This window comes from Anarhichas minor, unplaced genomic scaffold, assembly GCF_050575085.1.
Source record: "Anarhichas minor isolate MPS153535 unplaced genomic scaffold, ASM5057508v1 ptg000028l, whole genome shotgun sequence".
NCBI lineage: Eukaryota > Metazoa > Chordata > Actinopteri > Perciformes > Anarhichadidae > Anarhichas > Anarhichas minor.
The window spans coordinates 3,573,982-3,599,304 of NW_027466474.1; the positions used below are offsets into that span (position 1 = coordinate 3,573,982).

The 25,323-nt window shown below is 42.1% G+C and overlaps 1 protein-coding gene across 2 annotated transcripts; it reads left to right on the forward strand.

Moving 5' to 3' along the window:
- The first annotated feature begins 1,626 nt into the window (after positions 1–1,626).
- Positions 1,627–24,979, forward strand: LOC142962444 (ATP-binding cassette sub-family C member 5). Of its 2 annotated transcripts, XM_076102936.1 has the most exons (29): positions 1,627–1,907; positions 3,957–4,145; positions 4,658–4,813; positions 8,443–8,590; positions 9,414–9,647; positions 9,991–10,164; positions 10,762–10,909; positions 12,051–12,199; positions 12,434–12,541; positions 13,177–13,527; positions 13,629–13,700; positions 13,859–13,983; positions 14,084–14,156; positions 14,306–14,509; positions 14,601–14,726; positions 15,045–15,159; positions 15,243–15,427; positions 15,831–15,977; positions 17,008–17,137; positions 17,767–17,920; positions 19,691–19,819; positions 20,006–20,192; positions 20,526–20,615; positions 21,031–21,223; positions 21,334–21,493; positions 22,128–22,206; positions 22,314–22,427; positions 22,831–22,995; positions 23,781–24,979. In XM_076102936.1, exons 2-29 carry the CDS (start codon positions 3,967–3,969, stop codon positions 23,889–23,891), a joined length of 4,206 nt encoding a protein of 1,401 aa, XP_075959051.1. In that variant the 5' UTR covers positions 1,627–1,907; positions 3,957–3,966; the 3' UTR covers positions 23,892–24,979. The 2 variants fall into 2 exon arrangements, with proteins under 2 accessions (XP_075959051.1, XP_075959052.1); XM_076102937.1 differs by lacking the exons at positions 1,627–1,907; positions 3,957–4,145; positions 4,658–4,813; ... (9 more) ...; positions 14,084–14,156; positions 14,306–14,509 and having other exon boundaries at positions 14,602–14,679.
- The last annotated feature ends 344 nt before the right edge of the window (positions 24,980–25,323 follow it).

Genomic DNA, 25,323 nt, shown 5'->3' on the forward strand with positions numbered 1-25,323 from the left:
CAAAAACACAATATCCAAGATTGTCTGGTGATTTTGAGAGATTAAAATAATTAAATGATGATGTTGCATGTTCCTGGACTTATTCAACCTTTTCCCCTTTGCCGCCTAAATCATTTTAGAAAGCCATGAAACCTATAATCTACTATAATCTGAAGTTATTTAACTTAAAATACAAAAGACCACAGAATTCTTGCATGAAGGAAAAGCTGGCAAACACTGATTTATTGGGACTCTCAGATGTTGACACAAAGTACCTTTATTTGTCTACTACAAACAGTAACTAAATCACAGAATTGATTATCTGATGTCAAATACACACAGTTCCACTGATACGACCTTCTCCACTAGAGTGAAGAATTAAAAACCAAAACACAACAAAGTGGTTCGCAAAGAACAAAATGAAGAAAAAAAGAGTGAGTGACTTTTAAATCTCTGTAATCCACAACAATGAGCTGTTCCTACTCCTTTAACTTTAGAGGAACTTTCTTCTAGAACATATTCACTTTATATTTATATGCATATGTGTCATTATGTGGTTGGTTGTAACACCTTTTAAAAATGTGTCACAACCATCTCCACCCCTGTCAGCATGGTGTTTTAAACTACCTCACATTATACCAAAGAAACTAATATAATATAGATTACATAATTCTAACTTCAACACTATCAGTACTAATTAACAAATACACTAGGTTAACTATTTTACCTGTGTTTTGACACTAATATTTGCACGGCTCTTAATACATATGAATTTTCTTTAAATTATTATTTTTAAATCTTTATTGAAAAAACAAACATATATAATATACAAAGATTGCAGATATGTACGAAATATTTGGTACAGAGAAACAAGAATATGAATAATAAATTAGAAGTGGGATAAATAAATTTACAATTAAAACTAAACAAACAACTAAAATTACAATAAGAAAAGAAAAATGTTATTATTCTTTGAAAAGTTCACCATCCAGCTTGACAAATGTATCACTTTTTTTTAGTATTCATACGTTTGAGAGTCCTGATGTATTTTATGAATTCACAAACAAATCCAGTGATATTGTGGGCAATTTTTATTTATATATGAAATATTTACCATGTATTATCAATCATTTTACATTAAATGAAATGTTCAAAATGAATGACTTTTTACACTCAAGTTTGACATCATGATTAGTTTTACACAATATATAATCTTTCTGTCCAAAAAGTTACTAAATGTACAAAATAAATGCATTAAAGGTTAAAAAAAAAAATGATATTGGTTTTAAAATAACTCGAGAAATAAAGATGTTGGATATATATTGTGTAACATTTTGATGTGTACTTCTTTAATGGTATCTGTAATACTGTACTAAATGTATGTGGTAATATAGCCGATCAGTAGCCAATCCTTCTTAGTAGCAGTGGTGGCGTTACAACCATGTCCGGTGTCCCCTAGTCATCCCGGAGGATGCACAGTTGCTTCCTGGTCCTCTTCCTTTCTGCATTAGTAAGTAGAGTCCCCTCATATGTGATTACAAGCTTAAACACGGTGGCCAATCAGATTCCAGCGCGAGCCGGACTCTGACGTATAGACCTGGCGGTTGCCTCATCGAGCGCGTGTCTACTTCCTCGTCCGTGTTCCCGTTACCAAGGCGACTGTAGAGCGCTGTCACCGGTTGGCGGAGCCGTTACGACATCACACATGATACCGGGAATTCCTCTCCCTGTACAGGGCTCCGTGTGTGTGACGGTGAGCCTCAGGCTCCGGTGGGAGGTTAGCGGGCACGTACTGTATACACGTGAGGCGTCAACCATGTCCATCTACCGGTTTTTCTACATCTGCACTTCCTGCTCTTAAACAGCAGATCTGAGATCTGTGCTGCTGCTGGAGCTGCTGGAGTGACCCGAGCAAGGCCGACTTTAATGTAAGTGTGTATGTAACTTAAGCCAACTAAAATCAGTGGTTTTAGCTTTATTACTCTTGCACTGTCTCACATTTGCTGCCAATAGTAATTGACATTGATGAAGTGAACTAACTAGTCAATTAGGCAATATATCCAGGTGACATAGTTTGACAACTTGGTAAAAAAGTTGTATTATGTCACTGAAAGTGTTGCCCTTTGGTTTATTAAACCATTTGAAAGACAGAAATAGATGAGAATAAATTCCAAACTGATCTGTTTACAGAGGCTGTTTTGATTTATCTTGATCTTTATCTTTTTGGAGACCCTGAAAACAAAACATCTGTATCTTTGAACTTTGTGTGTAAGTTCACCTTTGCTCATGGGTCATTTCAACCTATTTATATTAACTGTCTCTTCTCTGGATTCAAGCTTTGTTTTCTCTCGTGCTCGTCCCGTATCAGTTGGTCAATTTTGCCTTTTTTCCCCGTGGATTATCCCTGATTTTTAGAAAACAATATTTGATGCAGAAATGCATTATTTGAGGAAGATATTACAAGAAAAAAAAAGATTTGTCTTAAGGTGTGATTATTTGTGGTTATTTGTGATTTATCATTCATGAGTTGTCAAATCTGTGATGCAAGCAAATGTTAAGCTGAAAAGGCAGTTTTTGTTTTTACGCACACAATGCATTGATTCTACTAACAAGTCTTGCACGTGTGTCCATTCTGGCAACAAGTAGTGATCTTGTATCAAACATTTTGTTGTTGCTCAACATATGGGAGTCCAAACCTGCCCGGCAACTTTTTGACAGTAATACATAGCATGAGGTCTCTCCTTGCACAAAGCTCAGAAACGTTCACAGCCGTATGACAAACTTCACATGATATAGGCACCGAGCGCTGCAAGGAAACACAAACACATCTTTTCATGCTTCTTCTCCAACTGTTTGGTTCCTGTCGCGCCTTTTTGCAGAGACAGCGACTGTGTGTGTTTGCAGTGTATTCCTCAGCAGAACTTGTTTATTGTATCAGTTTCTATTATGTGACTCTGGTTGTGCCCCTATACCGGGCTATCTCTATTTAATCTCGTCATTGACCACATTCTCCGGGCAGTCAATCTGCACCCCACACACAGAGTCTGGCAGACCTTGTCACGGGGCTTATGCCACAGAAGGGATCAGTGACGGTGTGTACGGACACACTGGCAGCTCAGATGTCTGCTCCCGAGCTCCCGGGGCCTGCAGGCAGCTCGTCTTTAAATAGATAAGCACTTTAGATGTATGCCAACGAGGGCCTCTGACCTCTGGGCAAGGTGATTTCTCAAGTCTATCTGCGTCTCAGAGGGTGATTCAGCAAAACACTGCTGCTCTCTAATGCTGCAGCTCTCAGGGTTAAAGGAAGACGCTTCAGACAGATTACTGTGTTTCATTCTTCCTTTTCCCCCACTGAGAGTTGAGCTAAAATGTCAAGTGTTTTTCTCAAAGAAAAAGATCCTGAAGCATCTCAGAAAATAACAAACTTCTTCTGTAAATCAAACCATTCCAGCAGATTGTTGCAGCTGTACAACTGTTTCATGTATAGTGATGAATCTGCAATGATAATTTAATAAATTTTTTCAATTAAAAACGGACAAAAATCCATTGGTTTGTTTGCTTTATATATATATGCGTATATATATATATATATATATATATATATATATATATATATATATATATATAGTAGTGCAATTAATATCTTCGGGTTTTGGACTGTTGGTCGGACAAAAAGAAGCGAGTTAAAAACATCAAGTGACCCTTTTGATAATGCTTCTACAATTTAAAGCCCAAATTAATAACTGAATCATCAAGAGGATAATCATCCGATTAATCAATAATGAAAATAATTTTGAGTTGCAGTCCTAGTTTGCAATGATTACGTCTGATCAGATTCAAATATAAGCTAATAACACTCATAATAAAACCAGAGAATAAGGAGTTTTAACAGGTACCAGTGGGTGAATACCTCTAATTATATATTTGCGGGCTCAATTGTATTTGTGATTAATGTAGTTTTGCTGTTCTCTCCACAGAAGGTCCGCCATGTTCTCTGATGCCCTGGAAGCAGCCGGGCGGGTGGAGGGCCTGCCTCTGTCCTCGCCGCAACATCTACAAGAGCTAGCGGAAGAGGAAGCGGAGGCATCAGCAGAGCGGGGGCCAAAGAGACGAGGCCGCTACCGCCAAAGCCTGCAGCTTCTAAAGCCCTTCAGAATAACACACAAGTAAACAAAACTGTATTGGAGCTCGTGTGGCGACTCTCTGACAGTGAGCCAGACAGAGGCAGACATTAAGAGATACGGATGGTTTCAGGCTGGCACACTGACTGACGGACACCCATTTAAAGACACACTAAAAGTTCACATTTGTGTTTTCTGCTTGACGTGCTGACTGTTGGGGAGTAGCAGGAGGCCATGATAAGGGACGGGAACTTATCCCCCAGCGACAGACCGCACCATGTCTGAACATATGCCGACTGATAAACTGCCCCTGAATTTTCTTTTTTCTTTTTTCGCTGCTCTCTCAAATTTCTGTGAAGAGCGTGCAAATTACTGTTCAAACACTGGAGGCGTGATTCACCTTTCATTGACTCCGGCGTTCAAAGGCGCCTCTTCTTTCTCGGAGGCCTATGCGGGCCTGCTCCCCCCCCCCCCACTCCCCCCCCAACATAGCACCTCAGTGTATGCCTGCACTTTTAGACATCTCACCCATCTCCACGTCTTCTCCTCTGTTCCAGGCACCAGCACCCAGTCGATAACGCTGGCCTCTTCTCATTTATGACCCTGCACTGGCTCTCCCCGCTGGCACTGAAGGCCTACAAGGCGTCCAGCTTGTCTATAGATGATGTGTGGGGACTGTCTTGCCATGAAGCCTCTGAGATCAACTGCCAAAGGTGAGGTATCTGCTGAGGTTTGCCTGACGAATGTGACCATGCTCTATTTGATGCTGGAACACAGTATAAGGGGGGAGACATGGAAAAGGGTTGGACTGAAGGTGAGGTTATCTGTGGTTATTTGTGAGTTGAGTTGTCCCACTTCCATTAAAGTCTATGGCACAGCAAGGGAACACACAAAAACCCCGCTTCGTGCCTCTTGCGGTCAGCGCCGTGCGGAGGGTCCCATCGTCGTTCAGCCTGATTGCGGTCAAAGCAGCTCCAAGAACGGACCTCTTCTCCTCTGATTGACAGCTTCTCTGAGCCAATCATTGCAAAGCGGTCTGTGCGTTGTTACAAAATGTTGGATGTGCGCGGCACTCAGGCGTTATGATTTAAGAGGGATGTTTGATTTCGTGGATTGGATTATTGAACACAAGGAAGGGTTCGTAGGATGAAATTATGTGGGTTGTACATAATAGCATTAGGGTAGTTATGTTTGAGTTATGGAAAAGTAATAGAATCATATAGGTATACACCTTTTTTTAGACAAATAGTATTTATTTATATTGTTTACGAGAAATTCCATATGAAGAGTTTGCTTTATGTTTGATAATCATTTTATTTATTATTTTAGTTTTTACTTATTTGTTAGGTGGTCAAAACATATAAGTAAAATAAGGTCAGAATGCATTATTAAAAACACATTAATGATCCACACCATTGCACTAAGTAACATCTTTCCTGTTAACATTTTAGTGTACTTCTCAGTTCCATGAGCAGTGTACTGCTGACATAAATACTCACTAGCACACCAACATGGCAACCAAAAATAATCTTTTTTTAAACGATTTTAAAGATTTATGCCCGGTGGACGTGAGGCGAAGAGCCCCAGACAGTCTGGTGAAGACGAAAATAACTGACAGCCAGAAGAGCGGCGAGTTATTTTTGGATTTTTCATGTGAATTTATTTGAATTAAAAGTATGGAATATTGCCAGCCTTACTCTTTATATACATATAGTTTAAAAAAACAGACTGTATCTGGCATCTTCATTATATGCTCAGACACCCAGAGATCAACTCACACTCATGTGCTGGAATGCTTCTGTGTTTTCAGTTCATTTGTGTGAACTAGATTGAACTCATCTTTTGACGATGGGTACCTCTACAAGACAGGGTCTTTAGGATTCGATAATACTATAAGAAAATCCTTTTACTAATTAGCAAATATTCAAATTACTGAGTAATATGTAGTGAACATAGGACTTCTTTGGCTTCTGGGCAGCCGCTTGCTGTGCCTGGTTGGTGATTCATCGATGGTGGAAACGTATTGCTGCGCATTCAAAGTAGTGGAAGATTTTCTGTCCTCGCTAGTTTTCTGTTAAGTTTTAAACCAAAATCGAAATGGTCCTACAATCCCGTAAATTCAGTGGGAATGTTTTGTAATGTAAACACACATTATGACACAAAGAACGATCCATTTAAGGTCAAAAATCATGTTTCAAGTTCATGTTTTTTGTTTCAAGCACCCAGTGGAGCTTGTTGTTTTAGGGCGAGTTCAGGTAAACTGATCTACATCACACAGTGCTTCGCTCTGGCAATGGGACTATTTTTTTTTTTTTTAACAAAAAAACCTGTGCTTGCCCTGCGTTCAAAGTTTCATTCTCAATACAATTATGTAATTTCCTGGTGTGTATGTTTGTTCGTTGCCTGTGCAGTGAGACTTAATTGATGAACATCCAGCCTTTCTTAACCGATGCAGGAGCGTTGTGCTGGGATGGGTGGCTGCTAAGAATAGCAGGGATTAGAGATTACAGTGAGAGTTAGTGCCTGACTTTGGCGGTTATGTCATGAACTCCTCTACCTGCGGTGAACTGTCACATTCATTACCTGCCTGTTATTGACTGGAGCCAGGCTGAGACAAAAGCCACTGTTTGCCTGTCAAACACAGCCTGAGAGCAGCCTTGTAGTTATGGACTAATTCTATGAATCAACAACAAAGACTCACAATAATGGTATTGGTGTTCTTTTTGTGTTTACTGCTCACTGAAAAGCAAACCAATGCTTTTTCCAATACTCTTGTGCCATCGAGTCACGGTGACATGACTTTGCACTATAGAGGTCGGTGACTATTTGAGGAAGTTCACTTTTCTGTCTGGTGACAACTGCGTGGGTGGTAAATGACCAGTTCTGCCAAAAGGCTCTGGCTCTCGGGCCGGAGGTTTAGTGCTGCTGCTGCTTTGTGTGTGCTAAAGACCACATAAAAGAGAAGCGGCAAAAGGAGCAAAAAGCGATCACATTGGCACGGGCGGGCGATGGTGTGCATGCGGCGCTGCAGAGGAGACGGGAGGCCTTTATTTGATGTTTACATAGCAAGAACAGTTATGCAACCCAGATGCAAAGCAGGGATGATGGCGAGTGTGTGTGTGTGGGGGGGGGGGGGAAGACACCCTGGGAGAGTTGACACTTGTTGGTGCTCAGTGAGGTGCGAACCTTGAACGCAATGTCCCCGCCAACACACTCTCTCCAAGCATCAGCTTCTCTTGCCATCTGGCAGACTGAGATGATGGCTGTTGGGAACATTTCAGCCATGTTTAAAAGCAAATCATTCCTCATTTGGATCCCACACTGTTGCCCCAGTGCTCTCGTTTCCATTTATGGGCATGACTATGCACTCACTTATTGTATTGTGGCATTTTAAAATCTGTAAATCTCGTTAATTATGACTATAAATACATTTGACTTTGGATGTATGGTGTAATACTATTTACCGTTATGTGGGTACATATGTGCTATTTTGCTGCTCTTTCACGACACTGTTCACTGTTCGTTGCTTTATCCATCAATGGGATTTAGCAACACGAAACATGTTACTCACTTAGAGGTCTCATTACCGGTGACTCAAGCTGTGCTCGGTGCAGCTATTGGGCTGCGATTAGTAGTAAACTCTAAGATTCAGCGCCATTTGACTTGAAGTAGTAATTATTAGGCTGCTGAGAGTCTAGTTGGTTTAATGTTCTGTCTATCTCTGATACGTTTTTAATAAAGTCATTAGGTAAATTACTCTCTGCAGCTGCTCTGCTGCTGCTTTATAGAGTCATAAGCTATGATGCATTTGGCCAACGAGATATTTTAGCCTCTTCAAGGGGCATTAGCAATAACAGTACATTAGCACATCTTTGGTTACATGTTTGGAAGTGCCTTCCAGTCTAGTTATGTGTTGCCTCATTCATGGTTGTGTATTGGAGGGTCACCTTTACATTTTTATCAGCCTAGCTGCCTTCATCTTTCTTTTGTGATTTCCAACTGCCATGATTGCCTGCCAGACTGTTTATATTCCCCAGTGTGCTTTTGGGCAGTCTGATAAATTGGAAGGGAAACTCTTCAGTTTTTAATCAACTTCATTAAGGAAAAACAGTGTATTAAGTATTCTTTTCACTTTTGATAATTTCCTTCGGCCTTCCAGTATTCCAACTTTTACGCTCAGTTTAATTTATACAATAACAGCACTTTGCAAAGCATTCATGAGTGAGAGTGGAGAATTTATTTTGACTAATTGTTGAGACTCAATAACAGTGTCATGGTGTTTGGTTGAGCCGTGAGTTCAAATAGCTTGTCATCATTCTGAGCTGCTGGTTTCTGGTTGCAGGCTGGAAGCTTTGTGGCGCGATGAGCTGAAAAGACGAGGGCGAGAGGGGGCCTCCCTCACAAGAGTCTTCTGGAGGTTCTGCCAAACCCGCATGCTGGTGGCCGTCTTCTCCCTCCTCCTCACAATGGTGGCGGGCTTCGTTGGGCCCGTGAGTACTGTCCAAATCCTCCTTAGCCTTTTTGTATTCCGCTGAGTCAGCTAATACGCATTTCAACATGGTCGCTGGCTCGGAGTCCCAAGTCCGGGTGTATTTTCTGAAAATCGCTTTATCCTGTTTCACGCTGCTGTGGAAATTGAAATGAAAACATACTGACAGATTACAACGCCTTAGATAGTGAACCCCATATTAATGCCGTAGATTAGCTGGTTTGTACCCAGTCACACTGTGATGTCACACTCTTGGCTTCAGAGCTCCCTCCGAAAAATGCCCATAGATGAGCATCAGACAGCTACGAAAACCCCACCTCCACATACAGCAGAGCCTTCAGACCGATATGGAATTGTATCACCTTAGACTAAAGGGGTTTGAAATTCCCAGTTACTGATTTTAATGAGTCTGCCCCATTGTTCCTCAGGCTCTAAGCTATTTGTCACGTTGTGTGTACACCAGTGCTTGCTACTGCCCGCAACTAATAGCATTAACTGGATTTAGTTCTCACATTCCTGTGCGACTTCTTTAGTACACTTGCTGACAAAGCTGTGTTGTAAATATTCTTTCTTGCAGTTGATCAATTTACAATCTTATTTTACGTATTTGACTCATCAGACAGTGTTGTTGGTCATTCCATCAGGCCTTCAACTTGTCAATGCTTGATATGATCTCTTCTCTTCTCATGTTTATGTTTCCTCTTGTTCCCTGCCCTCCTTATCTCTATCTGTGGCATTTCCTTAATCGTACCCTCTCCTTTTTCTCCGCTGTGTACTTTACCCTCTTTTCCACTCCTTTCCCCTCTCTCCCTGTTCGTCCCCAGGCTCTCCTGGTCCGAGCTCTGCTGGAGTATTCCCAGAGCTCAGTGAGCTGCGTGCCTTACGGCCTGTCTCTGGTAGCCGGGATCTTCCTCATGGAATTGATGCGCTCCTGGTCTCTGGCGCTCATGTGGGCCGTCAACTACCGCACCGCAGCCCGCCTCCGTGGGGCAGCTCTTACCTTTGCGTTCCACAAGATCCTCCGCCTTCGCAGCACTAAAGAAGTCGGTCCAGGCGAGGTAGGTGATATAATCCTGGAGGGGACTCATCTCCAAATTAACTAAATCACCCCACGCTGCAGGGCACTACATGCAGATGATTGAGATGGATTTAATTTCTGCTCTTACACCGTTTCTGCTTAGATCTCGACAAATCCCACAGCCGGAGGGAGGGGAGGCTGTTTAAGATTAGTCATTATACAGCTTAAGAGGAATCATTGTCCAACAAGTAAACCTGGGAATGATAACTGTATTTGTAAAATAGATTTTTTAAGTCTTAGGTTTGAGGTTTCACTGTGTTTTGTTTGAAAAGATTTGGTTCGTTGTAGATTTGTAATTTGTACATTACTGTCTCTCTACCTAGCTAATCAACATCTGCACCAGTGACGGCCAGCGGCTGTATGAAGCAGTGTCTCTGGGCTGCCTGCTGGCCGGGGGGCCCCTGGTGGGAATACTGGGTCTGTCCTACACTGCATACTTCCTGGGCCCCACTGCTCTGCTGGGGTCAGCAATTTTCATCCTCTTCTACCCAACCATGGTACGACTTCAGCCTTAACATCTGTAACAGTGAGACAAAGGACGTTTTGAGCCTGTTGTGCAATGCTGTTGTCACTTTAATTGCAGGGACATAAATTAGAATAGATTAATAACAACACAGTGTTGTTAATACAGTGTAAATTGCTGTCAACGAGAGAATCATTTTCATTTCATTTCAGACTTTTATACAATTTATAACGGTAATGATCACACTCATTATAGCCGGGATAAGCAATTTAATTACAACCATTTCTAAACGTTTTAGAGAAAATGTGTTTATTAATTTGGTTAGTAGAAGACGCAAGTAACACATTTACGTTAATTCAGGCTGTTGAAGAGTACCACCAGCACTTTTTTAAAAGCATCATAACTCTTCGGCTATCAATCTCCTGTCAACTTTTAGCTATTATTTTCAAATTACACTCAGTCTAAGTCGGAGCACTGACAGCCGGAGACCCTGGTATTGATGTGAAAGGCATTTATCACTCTGGTCCCCCGGACAGGCCTGCAGCACAGCTAATGTGATTGTGTCTGCTTTCATTTCCTCCCCTGCCACTTATTTCTCCTGTCATCATTTCCTCTGCTCCCGTCTGGACAGATGCTCGCATCGAGACTGACGGCGTATTTCCGCAAGAAGTGTGTGGTGGTGACTGACCGGCGCGTGAGGCTGATGAACGAGATCTTGGGCTGCATAAAGTTCATCAAGATGTATTGTTGGGAAGATGTCTTTGCAAAGAATATTCACAGTGAGTGGCTGTCATGTTTTCCAAACGAGCTGCTCATTTCACGTTTGTGCTCTAGAGATGCAAACTTCATGCAATTAAGAGCGTTATTGGGCTTTTTATTCCCAACTCACCCAGATAACAGGGTCACCTCATTTGAACACCTGTCACCGAGACAAATTTGTAACTAAATGGTCAGTTTATCACCTGGAATTAGACTCATCCTCTTAGTGAACTTGAACGATAACCCTGACCCTAAATCCATTTTCATTAGCTTGTGCCGTTTAAGTCTTTCCCTGTGCCATCCTCTATAATCAGGGCCAGTTTGAATCCCTTGGCTTCAAGGTTAATTTGCAAGGTGTTTGGGGACTTATGATACCTTGAATGACTGTAAAGGCTCCTCTACTTACCATGAATTAGCCATGGCCTTTTCTCATGAGGCCCTTGCTGTAGGTTGTGGATAAGGATCATGTTCCACTTTTAATCATGCTTCAAATTAGCCAGGTGGGGCTCGTTTTCGCTGCTGTCCTTTGATTACCTATTATAATGATAATTAATTGCCATTCAACTTAATGGCCAATGAGTCCTACGAGTTACAGTGTCATTCCCTTCAATTGCTTATTGTTGTTAAATTGATGATCACAGTGTTTTTGCCCTGGGGTGCGTGGTTTTTGCTTTGTAATCCGCACAGAAACACACATAACATCCAAAGCGAATCCCGGGGAGAACACGGAGGGAGTTCTCATATTTCACACACCGTACTGCTGGCTCTGAATTAAAGATAAACAAGCTTTTTTGTTCCAGTGTTTACACCCACTGAACCGGGTGAACAAAGCAGCAAGCAGTGTGCATTTGAGAGATACAAACATGTCGGGAAGGGGGGCAGGATTTTGCCATTAGACTTGTACGGTTATCAAGGTTCAGCAGGTTTTGAAGCCCCTTTCAGACCATGTTTGGATGTGGGGCCCTCATCCTCCCTCTTGTATCTATTTCTGTCCACTCGCTGTGCAGTGGTTAGTGACTCTTATGGCATTGTTGATTGAACTGGAGATCCTTTGGGAGTCACTCAACCTTTACTTTATTTTCACTCTCTTTTTGGCGGTCTTTGCCTTTTTAATTCTCTCTCTCTCTCTCTCTCTCTCTCTCTCTCTCATCTCCTCAACAGAGGTGCGATCAGAAGAGAGGGGGATACTGGAGAGTGCTGGGGTTGTCCAGAGCCTCACAGTGGGTGTGGCTCCCATCGTTGTGGTGATAGCCAGTGTGTGCACTTTCACTGTACATATGGCTTTGGGCCAAGAACTTACTGCAGCTCAGGTATTTAGATATGGGAACCATTATGTATTTCCATTTTGGATTCATCTGTCTTCACTGTAAACATATGTTTGTATCTCATATCTTGCTATAGAACAAACAACAAAAGATTATTTACATTTAATGTATATTGAGTCTCTCGTTGCAATGAGCCTTTATAGAATTTAAAGTCAGGTGTAGCCCCAGGTAAACGTGTTTGCGAATAACTGTCTCCATCTCTACACATCCCATCCTCAGGCTTTCACTGTGGTGGCAGTTTTCAACTCCATGACCTTTTCCCTGAAAGTCACACCATTGGCTGTGAGGTCACTGTCGGAGGGTGCTGTCGCAGTCAAAAGATTTCAGGTGAGAAATACAGACAAGTCTGTCAACCCCTTCCTTTCAAGGAGCCACTTAAATTGCTTTTAGCCAATACAACACTGGTGTGTACAGTATTCTATTTACCACCCACAGTTTGTTTTTTTGACTGTTGATACACTATGGCAATGGGCGAGCAGGTTTTACCATTGTCAGAGCCGATCAAAACGTGCTCCTGTTGACGATAAAACACACCCACCCACATACTGGTATTTTCTGACATACTGTATTCCAAACACATGCTAAAAGTCGCATGTTAGTGAGGGATGGTTTCACAGAGCCAACCTGGGTTAAGTAAGCAAGCGTTTCTGCCAAGGATGCACCAAAAGGTTTGAGATATTCCGTGTTTTTGCTCTAATGCAGTGCATAATAAAGTAATGAGATACTCAAGGACAGGACGGACTATACCTTAAGCATCCAAGTTTACACAATCTTTTGCTTTAACACAGGCAAAGACAGAAACCTTGAGCTTGTTTACTTCAATTTATTTTTGTCATGTAGCAAAGAAAATATAGCAGTAAATTGTCCTTTTGTAAGCACAGATTTTAGAAATGCTGTCACCACATTGTGTGAGTCCAAAATGAAATGTTGCATAAAGTAACCCATTGTGTCTGTCTCCACAGAGGCTCTTTATGATGGATGACAGAGAGGTTGTTTTGGTCAAAATGGAGGATCCTAGCAATGCAGTGGAATTTCGGGACGCCACACTGGCTTGGGAAAAGGCGCGTTCTCCGGCTGCAAAACCTAACCCACCTCCCAAGAAGCGAGGAGGGATGACGCGCGTGCTGCGCAGGGAGAAGCTCAGCCTGTACATTTCCACAGAGGACGACAAAAAAAACAAGGAAGGTCCCAACGTACAAAGTCTCCTGACAAATATGGAGCAGGAGAGTCCACAAAGCACCATCTCCTCCACTCAAAGCATGCGACCTCCACTGCACAAGACCCTGCACCGCATTGACCAACGCATTAAGAGGGTAACAACACAAACATAAACGTGGATTGAAGACATTTTTATTCAAAGAGTTGGTTGCTTCATGTAATTCCCACAACGCCACTGTTTTTTATCGCTTTCTAGGGTTCACTGGTTGGAATCTGTGGAGGTGTCGGCAGCGGAAAGAGCTCCTTTCTGTCTGCTCTACTGGGACAGGTGAGATTGTTCAGTTCAGTTTCCTCTTCAAGCAGCACAGACACAGAAGAATAGTCTTTTTGAACCTTTTATTCACACCCAATGCCGCGCAACAACCTTGAAAAGGAATGTTTCAAGTGTTTTTTTTCTGCTTCCAACCCGCTGGTTTTCTGCTGCAGATGACCCTGTTAGAGGGTAATGTGGCTGTCAGTGGTGGCTTCGCTTACGTGGCACAACAAGCCTGGATCCTCAATGACTCACTGAAGGAGAATATTCTGTTTGGAAACGAGTATGACCAAGACAAGTAAGATCAACTACTGTATAAGGATGTTATGAAAAACAAATGCAACAAAGGTTGAGGTTCATCCCTAATTTAACATCTTTTCTCATTCTTTCCTCATCAGATATAATGCTGTCCTGGAAGCCTGCTGCCTTCTCCCAGATCTTGCAGAGCTCCCATATGGAGATATGACTGAGGTATTTGTAGAAATCTGCTTGTCAGTAATATGATTCTCTTAATTAAAATGCTTCTTTACTCCTGTGTGCAGCAGTTTTAGTTTATGTAACCACAACTAGAGCAGCGTTTTTATGGAGCTTTGGTTGTTTTTTTTACTTTTTCTTTCTAGATTGGAGAGAGAGGTGCCAACCTGAGTGGAGGGCAGCGTCAGAGAGTGAGCCTGGCACGTGCACTCTACAGTGAGCGGCCCATACTTCTGCTGGATGACCCTCTCAGTGCGGTTGATGCTTGTGTTGGTTCCCACGTCTTCCATAAAGCTATCAGGGGTGCCGCCAAAGGCAAGACGGTGCTCTTTGTAACCCACCAGCTGCAGGTAAGGGACTGTCTGTGAAGCATACAAAATAACTTTCTGGCGATTAGCTGATTAAAGTTTGCCTCTGTCTCCTATCTTTTTTATTTTCTAGTATCTGTCTGACTGTGACGAAGTTATTCTGATGAAGGACGGGCAGATTGCCGAGCACGGCACCCATGCTCAGCTAATGGGTAAAGAGCGTGACTATGCCAGCCTATTCAACAGCACACAACAGGAGGTAAGGCCAGGGCCAAACAAGGCACCAGGCCAGCTCTTATGAGTAAGGCATCTTTGCCCCCACTGTACAAAAACATTGAACATCACATGCTGAATAATTCATCAGCCCAGAAAGGCTGGCCCAATTGCTGGAAATGTTAATGCTTACATGGCCTTTCATTATTTATGCGTGCATTGATTTTCTGGTGAGCTGCTAAAGACTCTGTCACCGATATCTCTGTTAAAATGACTTGCAGTGTGTTGCTGTTACATCTGCTGTGATTTGTGGCAGTGGCACGTTTCAACGCTCACTTTCTTTCCTCACCTGTTTGTCTCTTAGAATCTGGTGAAAGAGAATTTAAAAAACAAACGGCAGAGGGCAGATGCAGAGAAGGCCGACGGTGCTGTTGATGTTGTTGCCATGGTCAGACCAAAGGTGGAGAGCACGAATGGAGGTGAGAGACCCTGACACTTTTTCCTGCTAAATGTGTAGTTTCCTTGAGAACTATTCACACGTAATGTAATTTATTTTATTCAGAACGACTGATGAAAGCCGAGGAGAAGGGCTCCGGTGCAGTCGCCTGGTCTGTGTATGGAGCCTACATCAAAGCAGCAGGAGGGCGTATAGTCTTCATCATCAACATCTTCCTCTTCCTCTCCACCACAGGCAGCATAGCCTTCAGTAACTGGTGGCTGAGCTACTGGATCAGGCAGGGCAGCGGGGTGAGTTTGGAGACGATCCTGCTTTACTAAAATAGACGCCTCTATTTAGTGTGTAGCTGGCTCCCAAAAGAAAAAGAACGACTATGCGTCAGTGAGTTCTGGCAGCTGACTGAGCATTAATCTGAATGTGCATGATTAAAAAAGTAACGGAACCGCGGTAAACTTAATTAAAAACAAGCACTAGCAGTGAGGAAACAGATGTGCAGCAAAGCAGGCGGTAGCTGCTATTGAGGAATGTGCTTAGAATAGTAAACATCATTGAGCTGACTGGTTTTCATTTTTTATGTTGTATTCCAAAGTGTGTGCTTTTCTCAGTTTCATTAGAGCCCAAATTCCTGCATGGGGAGAGATTGGATTTTTTTTTTTCTTACTCTTGGTAATTTGTTGCTCCATCTGCCCTCAGAACACATCATTAATCTTAGTGAATGAAACGATGGCGAGCAACAGCATGAGACTCAACCCTCACATTCAGTACTATTCAACTGTTTACGTCGTCTCCATGGCAGCTGCTTTACTGCTGAAGACATTCAGAGGGCTGGTATTCGTGAAGGTAAGCTTCCTACAGAGACTTCCCTCTTTCTGTCACATGCTTTATCCACTCAATCCCTGATGAACTTTAAAACACTAGTGGTGTTTGAAAGGCATATGAAGTGTTGATATATTAGTGGTGTACAGTTACACAGTGCTGCCTAATTGTCTTTATTGTCATTTGTTCATGCTCTTGTGGTTCCAGTGCTATAATTGAAAATGCCTGTAGGCCAAATCCATTTATCTGTCCACTGCTGCGTCTCACGGCTTTGCAGCGACTGCGTGTGTGTGTGTGTGTGTGTGTGTGTGTGTGTGTGTGTGTGTGTGTGTGTGTGTGTGTGTGTGTGTGTGTGTGTGTGTGTGTGTGTGTGTGTGTGTGTGTGTGTGTGTGTGTGTGTGTCTGTGTCTGTGTGTGTGTCTGTGTGTGTGTGTGTGTGCAACAGAGACAAAGAGGCGGAGAGAAAGGATGTGTGTGCGTGCATGTCAGTTGCCCTTCGGGCGCGTCCTCTTTTTCAAGCTAACCCATCCTGACACTGCATTGCAGAGGTTAGGTCCCCACGTTAATGTGTGCCACTTGAAATTCCTAATTTTTCAAAGATGGCTAATCTTTTTTTACCCCTAGCTGTGATGAGATCTTCGGGAGTGTTGAATATTCCATTAATATAATTAATTTGTTCTCTGCTGCCGCATGTTATTTCTGTCCTGTTGGTGAAATGTCTCTTGCTCATTGGGTCATGACCTTTATGTCAGCCTCCCAGAAACTCATTATAAATGAAGTTTTGACATCTTGCTTTGTGTGAGGGGGAAGACAGCCACCACTGTGCACATGCTTAGCATATGGTGAAGTAGCGTTTATAACTCTGCAGCCGACATGTGAGTGCCCCTGTGTGCCATTGTGTGTTATTGTGTTTGAGGCTGAGCCCGCTGACAGACGATTTTCCTTCCAACAGTCTGTTTATCCAAGCCTTGATTCTTTCCGTATGTTTCCTTAAGTTGTTTGTTTCCATGTGTCAGGTCTCATGTTCAAACACGGCTGTTGTTTGTGTTGACAGTGCACGGTGAAGGCTGCCTCTGTGCTCCACGACAAGCTGTTCGGCCGGCTCCTCCTCAGCCCCATGCACTTCTTTGATACAACACCTCTGGGTCGTATCCTGACCCGCTTCTCCAGAGATATGGATGAGGGTGAGACTGGATTTGTCTTGACTGTGAACATTCCCCCAAGAGAGCTCTCACTCAGTGAAGTCACCCTGGTTGACAAGGTGTACTGCCAAGACACAGTGGTTTCACATGGAGTACTTTGCTTAAGGGAGTGGCTTTCTCTTATCTACTTCACTGGTGTCTTTGCTCTGTGGTTGCTGTGGCCACTTGATGCAGTTAAAAATCAATTTTTTGAAGGGAAGATGGATACGCACTGGCTGCAACATGTTACAGTAGTATATGTATGGATATACTACTGTATACTACTATAATATGTTTTTGTATTAGAAGATAGGATTGATTTACCAGTGGACAAACTTTTCTAATGATGCCAAAAGACTGAATTTTCTTTCTTACACACCTCGTGAATGTGGTCTTTCCAGGTTATTTTTTCATCTACTAATACATCTGAAATGTTAACAGTAGTGACTTGCTTTATTTCAATAATATTAACAAACAATTTAACATCTTATTTTGGATAACTTTTATTTTTATTTCTGACAATTATAGAATCGATTGATGCTGGAGCACTTACGGGGTTTCTTCACATGTAGAGATAGATAGATCCAGCCCCACACAGCTCGTCTGATATGTGATATGTCTCCTCTCCAAAGTTGATGTGCGACTCACCATGCAAGCTGAGATGCTGCTGCAGAACCTGACCCTGGTGCTGTTTTGCTTGGGAATGGTGGGCATTGTCTTCCCCTGGTTCCTGATCTCCATCTTGCCACTGGGAGCCTTCCTCTTCATTGTCAACCGTGTCTCCAGGTCAGACTCTCATTACTCCTGACTTTTCACAGCTTCTGTTCTGTGGTAAATGTTGCAAGAGCTTCGCGGGATGATCTGATGACTCTGCTTTAGTCAGAATTTATAGTTTTGCAGAAATTTAGCAATAAAGTTGAATCCACTGAGGGGAACAACAGCTCGCGGGTATCTTGGGAAACAACCACAGTATATTGTTATTTCCTGTATTTCAGGGATCAAGAAGAACATGACTCAGTGTTATTGTTGTGCTGGTGTAAATTCAGAAAGTACCAAAAACAAAAGGCTGTGTGTGTTGTTATTATACATACACAATCAGTCCATTTGATTTGTAGCTTTACATCAGATTAAGTCATGACAAATGACACATGATCATTTTGATTTGAAAACACATGTGTCTGTTGAAGCTGAATTTTGGGAGGAAACCTGCTCTCAATAACGTCCCCTCACCACTTGATATCTTATCCTTGCATAACTGGAATTATTGACTCAGATCTGATGCCAGTTTTATTATCTATTGAAGGATCAATTTAATTGTAAAATATCTTCATTTATCTTTGAAGAGACACTTTATTTGTAGCCTATTAATCACACAAGAACCAAGAGGAAGAGATGATCCCCAGCTGTTACCAAAAGCTAGTCACCACCCTTGGCAACGCTTTAAAAGAATGAAATACTGTATAAGTCACGACATCCCAGGATATGTATTGATGTTAAACCAAACTGGATCTCCCATTGAAATTACCCACTTCTAAAGCAGCCTTTATTGAATTCTGAAATGAAACTGCCCAGGGCATAAACATGTTTGTCTGGATCGCAGCCTTGAAGCAAAGAGGTGTCATGTTGTTTCCCGCTCTCTTATGGGCTTTTATGAGAAAACCAAATGATTCATGGGAGACTAGTAATTCACATGCACCATCCATTCTATCGTGGCGTCTAAAAGTAGAAAGACACCCCACCTTTGTCAATAAGCCCCTCTCACTCACACTGCCCCGTCAACGGTGGGTCTGGTGTCTCTCTGGCTGCTGATTGTGTGGCCGTCTGTGCGCCCCGGTGCTCATAATATTGCACATGCATCAGATAGTGGGAAACGACCTAAGCTCTGTCAGGAAAGCGGGCGCTGTGTCGTGGACCGTATCCCTCTCTGTCCACCGTGTCATCATTACCTGTCTGCCACACAACTGCATCGTTAGAGCTCATGTATTCTCCTTTCCTTCATTCTTTAGCGATGCTCCAGCATTCAGGTGTAATGTCTGTGCTCTGTTCAGTATCTTACTAAATAAATAAGTGGCAGCAATATCAGTCTGATCAAATACTCTCCATCTTAAAACCAGACGAAATTACCTTCACTCAGGTTTGGACTTCACATTTCATTCTGGAGTACATACTGTTGCTTATAGTGAAGTGTTCCTCGTGAGGTTTTCCAATTTAGTGTAATTTATTTCAAAGATTTGCTCCTCACATGCTGGAGCCTATTTGCAAACAATACCCTTGAGTGGAGGCTTTCCAATCCTGCAGTGCTGCAAACTCACCTCATTAAGATTTAGGGTTATAAATTAAAAAATGAATGTAATGCATTTCTAGTGTTAGTTTATATCTGCCTGTAATAAGAATAGATATTTTAATTCAGTCGTTATTATAGACACTACAAAAAACGCTAGATGTACCAATAACCTCTAATCATTTCGAATAGCTTATTTACAAAATATTGATATTATTAAATGAATTCCTATAGTAGTAGGTTAAATGTATAAGCTAATCTTTTTCTATTCCCAGAGTTCTGATTCGTGAGCTGAAGCGCCTGGAGAACATCAGCCAATCACCATTCACCTCTCACATCACCAGCAGCCTTCAGGGACTTTCCACAATCCACGCCTATGGAAGAGGGCACGACTTCCTCCAAAGGTGAGTATCATGGTGCCTTTCAGAGATGGAGATCATTAAACTTTAATAGAATTGTTTCTCTCGTTGCAGTTTTTCAGTTTACTCTTCAGTTAGTAAATATACCAAACCTCATACCAGCAAGCGTGGGAGGAAAGAGTTCTTCTTGATTTTGCTGTGGTTGAAATGGTTTTATCTCTCTTTTTCCAGATATCAGCAATTACTGGACACCAACCAGGCCTCCAACTACCTCTTCAGCTGCGCTATGCGTTGGCTGGCTGTCCGCCTGGACCTCATCAGCATCTCTCTTATCACTGGTGTAGCACTTTTTATTGTCTTCATGCACAATCAGATACCGCCAGCCTACGCAGGCCTCGCCTTATCGTACGCAGTGCAGGTTTGTAAAGAAACACATGTAGTATACAGACACTGGTAGCTCTAGTCGTCTTAAAAGGCTGAAAAGAGGGTAGTTTCAAGCTCTAGATGGGATTAAACATATGGCAGAGTAAAGCCTCTTCTGGTTCTAACAGCTACGATAAAGAGACATTTTATAGTTGCATAGCATTTAGCTAATCAGTCGTTTAGAATAACAGTAGTTGAGCATTCATTTAAATCTGTTGACTTCCTTCATTGAAGCGGAGCAGCACATGTCAGTGAGTGTTTCATATAATTGGTTTGACAGTGTGAACCATTAACCGTCCACCTCTCCCTGCTTTTCTCTCACCTCCAGCTAACCGGCTTGTTTCAGTTTACCGTGCGACTTCTCACAGAGACTGAAGCTCGGTTTACATCAGTGGAGAGGATCGATCATTATATTAAGGTAAGAGCATTGATTTGCACAGTGAGGAAGGTCACATAGACTGTGACGCTGTGTAGAATTGCACCATCAAACGCAGACCAGCCCAGAATAACAAAGCAGTTGATTTAGGACAGTTGGCATGTCCAGACGTGTGTGTTTTGTGTGCAAGTTATTGTGTATGTGTGATAAACACAGCAGGAAGCAGATAGAAACCCAGTGGGAGGTCTTAACACACTCTAGAGCACATGACAGGGCTTGTTTCACACAACAGCCATCAAACTGCAAAGACACAAGTATCAACTCAACTTTTTCTTTTCCCTCTCGAGTTCAAAGAAAAGCTCATAGAGAGAAAACCACTGCACATCAGTTCGGGAGCTTGCACCTCCACAGAGATTTAGAGATTAATACCAGATACCATCTCCGCTCCTTATCTCAGTGTCTAGAGAGTGAAGCACCCCGACAAAGTCCTGAGGCAGAGGCTCCTGCTGCCTCCTGGCCTCAGCAGGGAAACATCACCTTCCAGGATGTGGAGATGCGTTATCGTGATGATCTGCCGCTCGTGCTCAAGAAACTGTCCTTCACCATCCTGCCTGAAGAGACCATTGGCATTGTGGGCCGAACAGGATCAGGTGACCCTTTCTGGTCCCCAGCCAGCAGCATTTTCAGCCTGTTTCTACATATCTTTTTCAACGTGCACACACATTTCTTCATGCAGTATCTCTTCTGTACGCGTTTGCAGGAAAGTCCTCTCTGGGTGTAGCTCTGTTCAGACTTGTGGAGCTGACTGGAGGCTCGATTGTCATTGACGGAATCGATATTGCACGGATTGGTCTCGATGACCTGCGAAGCAAGCTAGCCATCATTCCTCAAGAGCCGGTGCTCTTCATCGGGACAGTCAGGTAATGCGAATGATAATTACTTGTATTAACAAGATTTGTAACTTGTGCATTGTTCCGGGTTTACAAGATGTAAAAAGCAGAGCAGAGGGAATGAATGAATAAAAATGTAGCCCCTCAACAGTTTATGTGCTCTTAAACAACTGCTCTAATGGAAAATCCCTCAGTGTCTAGTGGTGCAACTATGTGGTCAAATAAGTGCTTACATATATATAACACTTCCTTCCCATATAGTTGGATGCTCCCTGCTGCAAAAACTGGTGTGCCTTAAGTCAACCTGCCTGTTTAAAGCTCCAATATATGTTTTTTACATCCAAACTGAGGAGAATATTTTGCACATCTCAGTCTATGCTCCTCTTAACATACCATATCCATATCCCACTATTTGCCTTGAAATGGTTTTCTAAAGGTGTTTGAGTTATGAAAGAACATAAATGCTCAATTTGACAGGTAAGACTGTTTCAAAAACAAAACATCAGCATTGCTTTTACAAAAACTAGCAGTGAGTTGCTTTATTGATGTCAACTTCCTCAGCCTCAGGTATCGACAGTATACTGTACTGTACCTCTTGTCTTAATGTGAAATTGCCATCATGTTTAATCCAGTTAAAGATCACAATTATGTCTTTTTCCAATAGGACAAATTTAGACCCATGGGATCAATACTCTGATTGCCAGATATGGGAAGCTCTTGAGAAGACGTATGTTAAAGAGATGGTAAGCGACAAGATGGTTCAGATGATACCAAATAGTGCATGACTTGAATAGAAAAAGCCCCTAACACTCTTCCTCATACCTCTGTATACCACTCTGGCCTTCCTCAGATCAGCCAGCTGCCTCATTCGCTGCACTCAGAGGTGACCGAGAACGGAGAGAACTTCTCGGTGGGAGAACGGCAGCTACTCTGTGTGGCCAGAGCTCTGCTGCGCAACAGCAAGGTGCTGATTGTATGATACAGCTCGTTCACATTTAAATGTGGAACATTGTTTTACATGGATGATGATAGCTGCTCAAGTAAGAGATTCTCCTCGGTTTCATGATGAGAGAAGACAACCTCCCCAAATCATAGAATTGTTGGTGCGCGTGTCTCTGCATGGGATAACACTGCCACCTAGTGGTATGCATCAGAGCTGCAGCTCATAAACATGTGTAGCATTCAGTATAATAGCGTGATGTTTTTCCTAATTTAGTATGAATATTAATATCCTATAATGTTACATGTATTACAGCAAACACAGGCACCGAGACCATGTCTTTGTTTGGATGTTGTAATCTCCTGTTTTGTGGAGTCTGTCTTGCTTTTATTTTTTTTCATAGCTGTTCTTTTGTTTTGTTTTCTAGATTCTTATCTTGGACGAGGCCACAGCAGCCATCGACACCGAGATGGATCGTCTCATCCAGGAGACCATTCGCTGTGCGTTTGGCAGCTGCACCACGCTCATCATTGCCCATCGTCTCAACACGGTGATGAGCTGCAGCAGGGTCATGGTCCTGGACAACGGACAGGTGTGTATAAAGGCAACACGTCTGATTGCATGATTGCACCGTACGGCCCCCCTTGGTTGAAACTCATTCCCAAGTTGAAACCCCTGATTTGCTGTGTGAATTGCTCTCTTTGAGGTGATAGATTGGATCAGGCAGTGCACGTTTTACTGAGGGGGTGTTGAGTTCGAGCTGACATTTGATGCAAGCCGTAAACATGGAATACACACAAATGATTACCAGCAGTGGGAGGCCAGAGAAAAGGCAGTTTGTACACAGATGTTAATAAAGTCGATTTATTTTGTTATTATTAGACAGCCCTTAACTGTCTAATACTTGTTACAGATTGCATTAAGCAGCACATATTCAGTTTTGATGTTTGGCAGGTTAGTTTGTTATAGTGTTATAGTGTGTTATAACCATGGAGCCCTCACAACTTAGCTTTCAATTCAAAGTTTTAATTTATCTTTTTGTCATCTCTGATCGTGTCTGTCTGCACTTATTAGATATCCAATATAGCAGAAAGAAATTCTTGTAGTTTGAGCCACGTCAACATTTGAGTGTTAAGTACCTTTTCAGTGATCGATCAAAGCGTAACAAAGCTGCTCTGAGGTCAATATTTTCCTGACATTAAAATTCTTCACATATGCTGCCTGTGAGGAATAACTTTGGTTGCAATATTCTTAGAGAAAATCATACGTCTTGATTTTTGTTCTCTCGACACAAGCTCATGGAATGAGCAATCGAACCTCCGATTTTATATCTTACATGCTGGTACTGATGCTGTTTTATCCTTTTCATTCTTATAGATTTTGGAGTTTGACAGTCCCGCTGCCTTGCTGGCAGATGAAAACTCAAGATTCAGAGCCATGATAGAAGCATCAGAAAACCAAAGCAGATTAAAAAAACACCGGAGCTGAACGGCCACAAAATATTCAGTGGAATACCTGAAATGCACAAAAATCACACTTAACTCAGCCCTGCCGGGGTGTGAGAGAGATGTGTTACATAAAATACATTTGCTCTTGTGACGGCTGCTCCGTGTAATATTGTCTGTTTATTTCAAAACCAAAGACACAGGGACCACATTTTTGAAGGACTAATCACATCTCACTATGCAAACAATAACGTTGATATTTTCTGGAGGCTAAATAATTAGCTGCAAGGGAAACGGAGCAACAACTCTGATCAGAACACTTTGTAATATATGTGGTCACGTGGAAGGACATGTGGTGCTTTTTCTCCTTTTCCTCTGGAGGTCAGCTGATCAGTGAGACTCTAAATTAGTTTTTCTCATTTTATTTCCATTATTAACACTTCACAGTGCAGGAATTCACTGCAGAGAACGTATTAGTTAGCATTGATTAATCGATACAGAATATCTGTAAAAATTCACCTATTAACCATTCTTATAAGGCACTGTCTAAAACGTGCTAAAATGTTTTCACTGATTTCCTTTTTATGCATCTAGTTCAATTTTAATGCAGTCATTTTAGTAAATTATTGTAGAAGCAAAATGTGCCTAGATCTGTCAACACTTTCAGGTCATATAATGGAGTCAGCCATGTAAGCATGCTTTTTTAGAAATGCATGCAAGTACTGTGTTTGGGAATGAGCGGAAGTTTCCTCTAAACCAAATGCTGGAGTTTAAAATTTGCACATTTTACACTGATGGTATTTCTTTTTACAAGCACGGTAACTCTGGTGTTGAACAAAGTGCGTTATGCAGTTGCACTTAAGGTTGTAAACCCCGGTACAGTCCGTGTGATGTGCAGCAAAGCTGAATCAACATGTTTCCTCAAATGTTTTCACAAAGATGGGGATTGTAAACTTCTTCCTTATATTCAAGTTTGTGCTGAACAATCATGAAGAGTGCAATACTTTTCCATTGCGTTGATAGATTTTCAAGATTGCCTTTGTACACATAAGATTGTAATCTTTTTGTAAATGTTTGATATTTCTTGATAAGGGTTGTGATTCTCAATTAAAATATTTTTATATATGCTAATGTCCAGTTGTCTTAAGTTATTTTACATGTGAAAGGGGAACTCCACTGATTTTACGCATCAGAGTCTGTTCAGGTCTTGGAAAGTACTGCATATGTGTAATACAGTAGTAGTATAAAGCCTTTTGTGGCTCAAGGCACTTAAATTGGTGCACACACACACACACACACCTGTTCCACAGCGCTGCCATCAGCCCATTATTGGCACTGTGTGGAAACTGGTCAGCTGTTAGCAAACAACATAAATTCCTTAACAAAGTGTAGGAACATTGTTAGAATTCTTGAAGCTGCACAGAAGTGAAGGGGAATATTTACTTACTAACAAAACTTGGACTGCACAACACAGA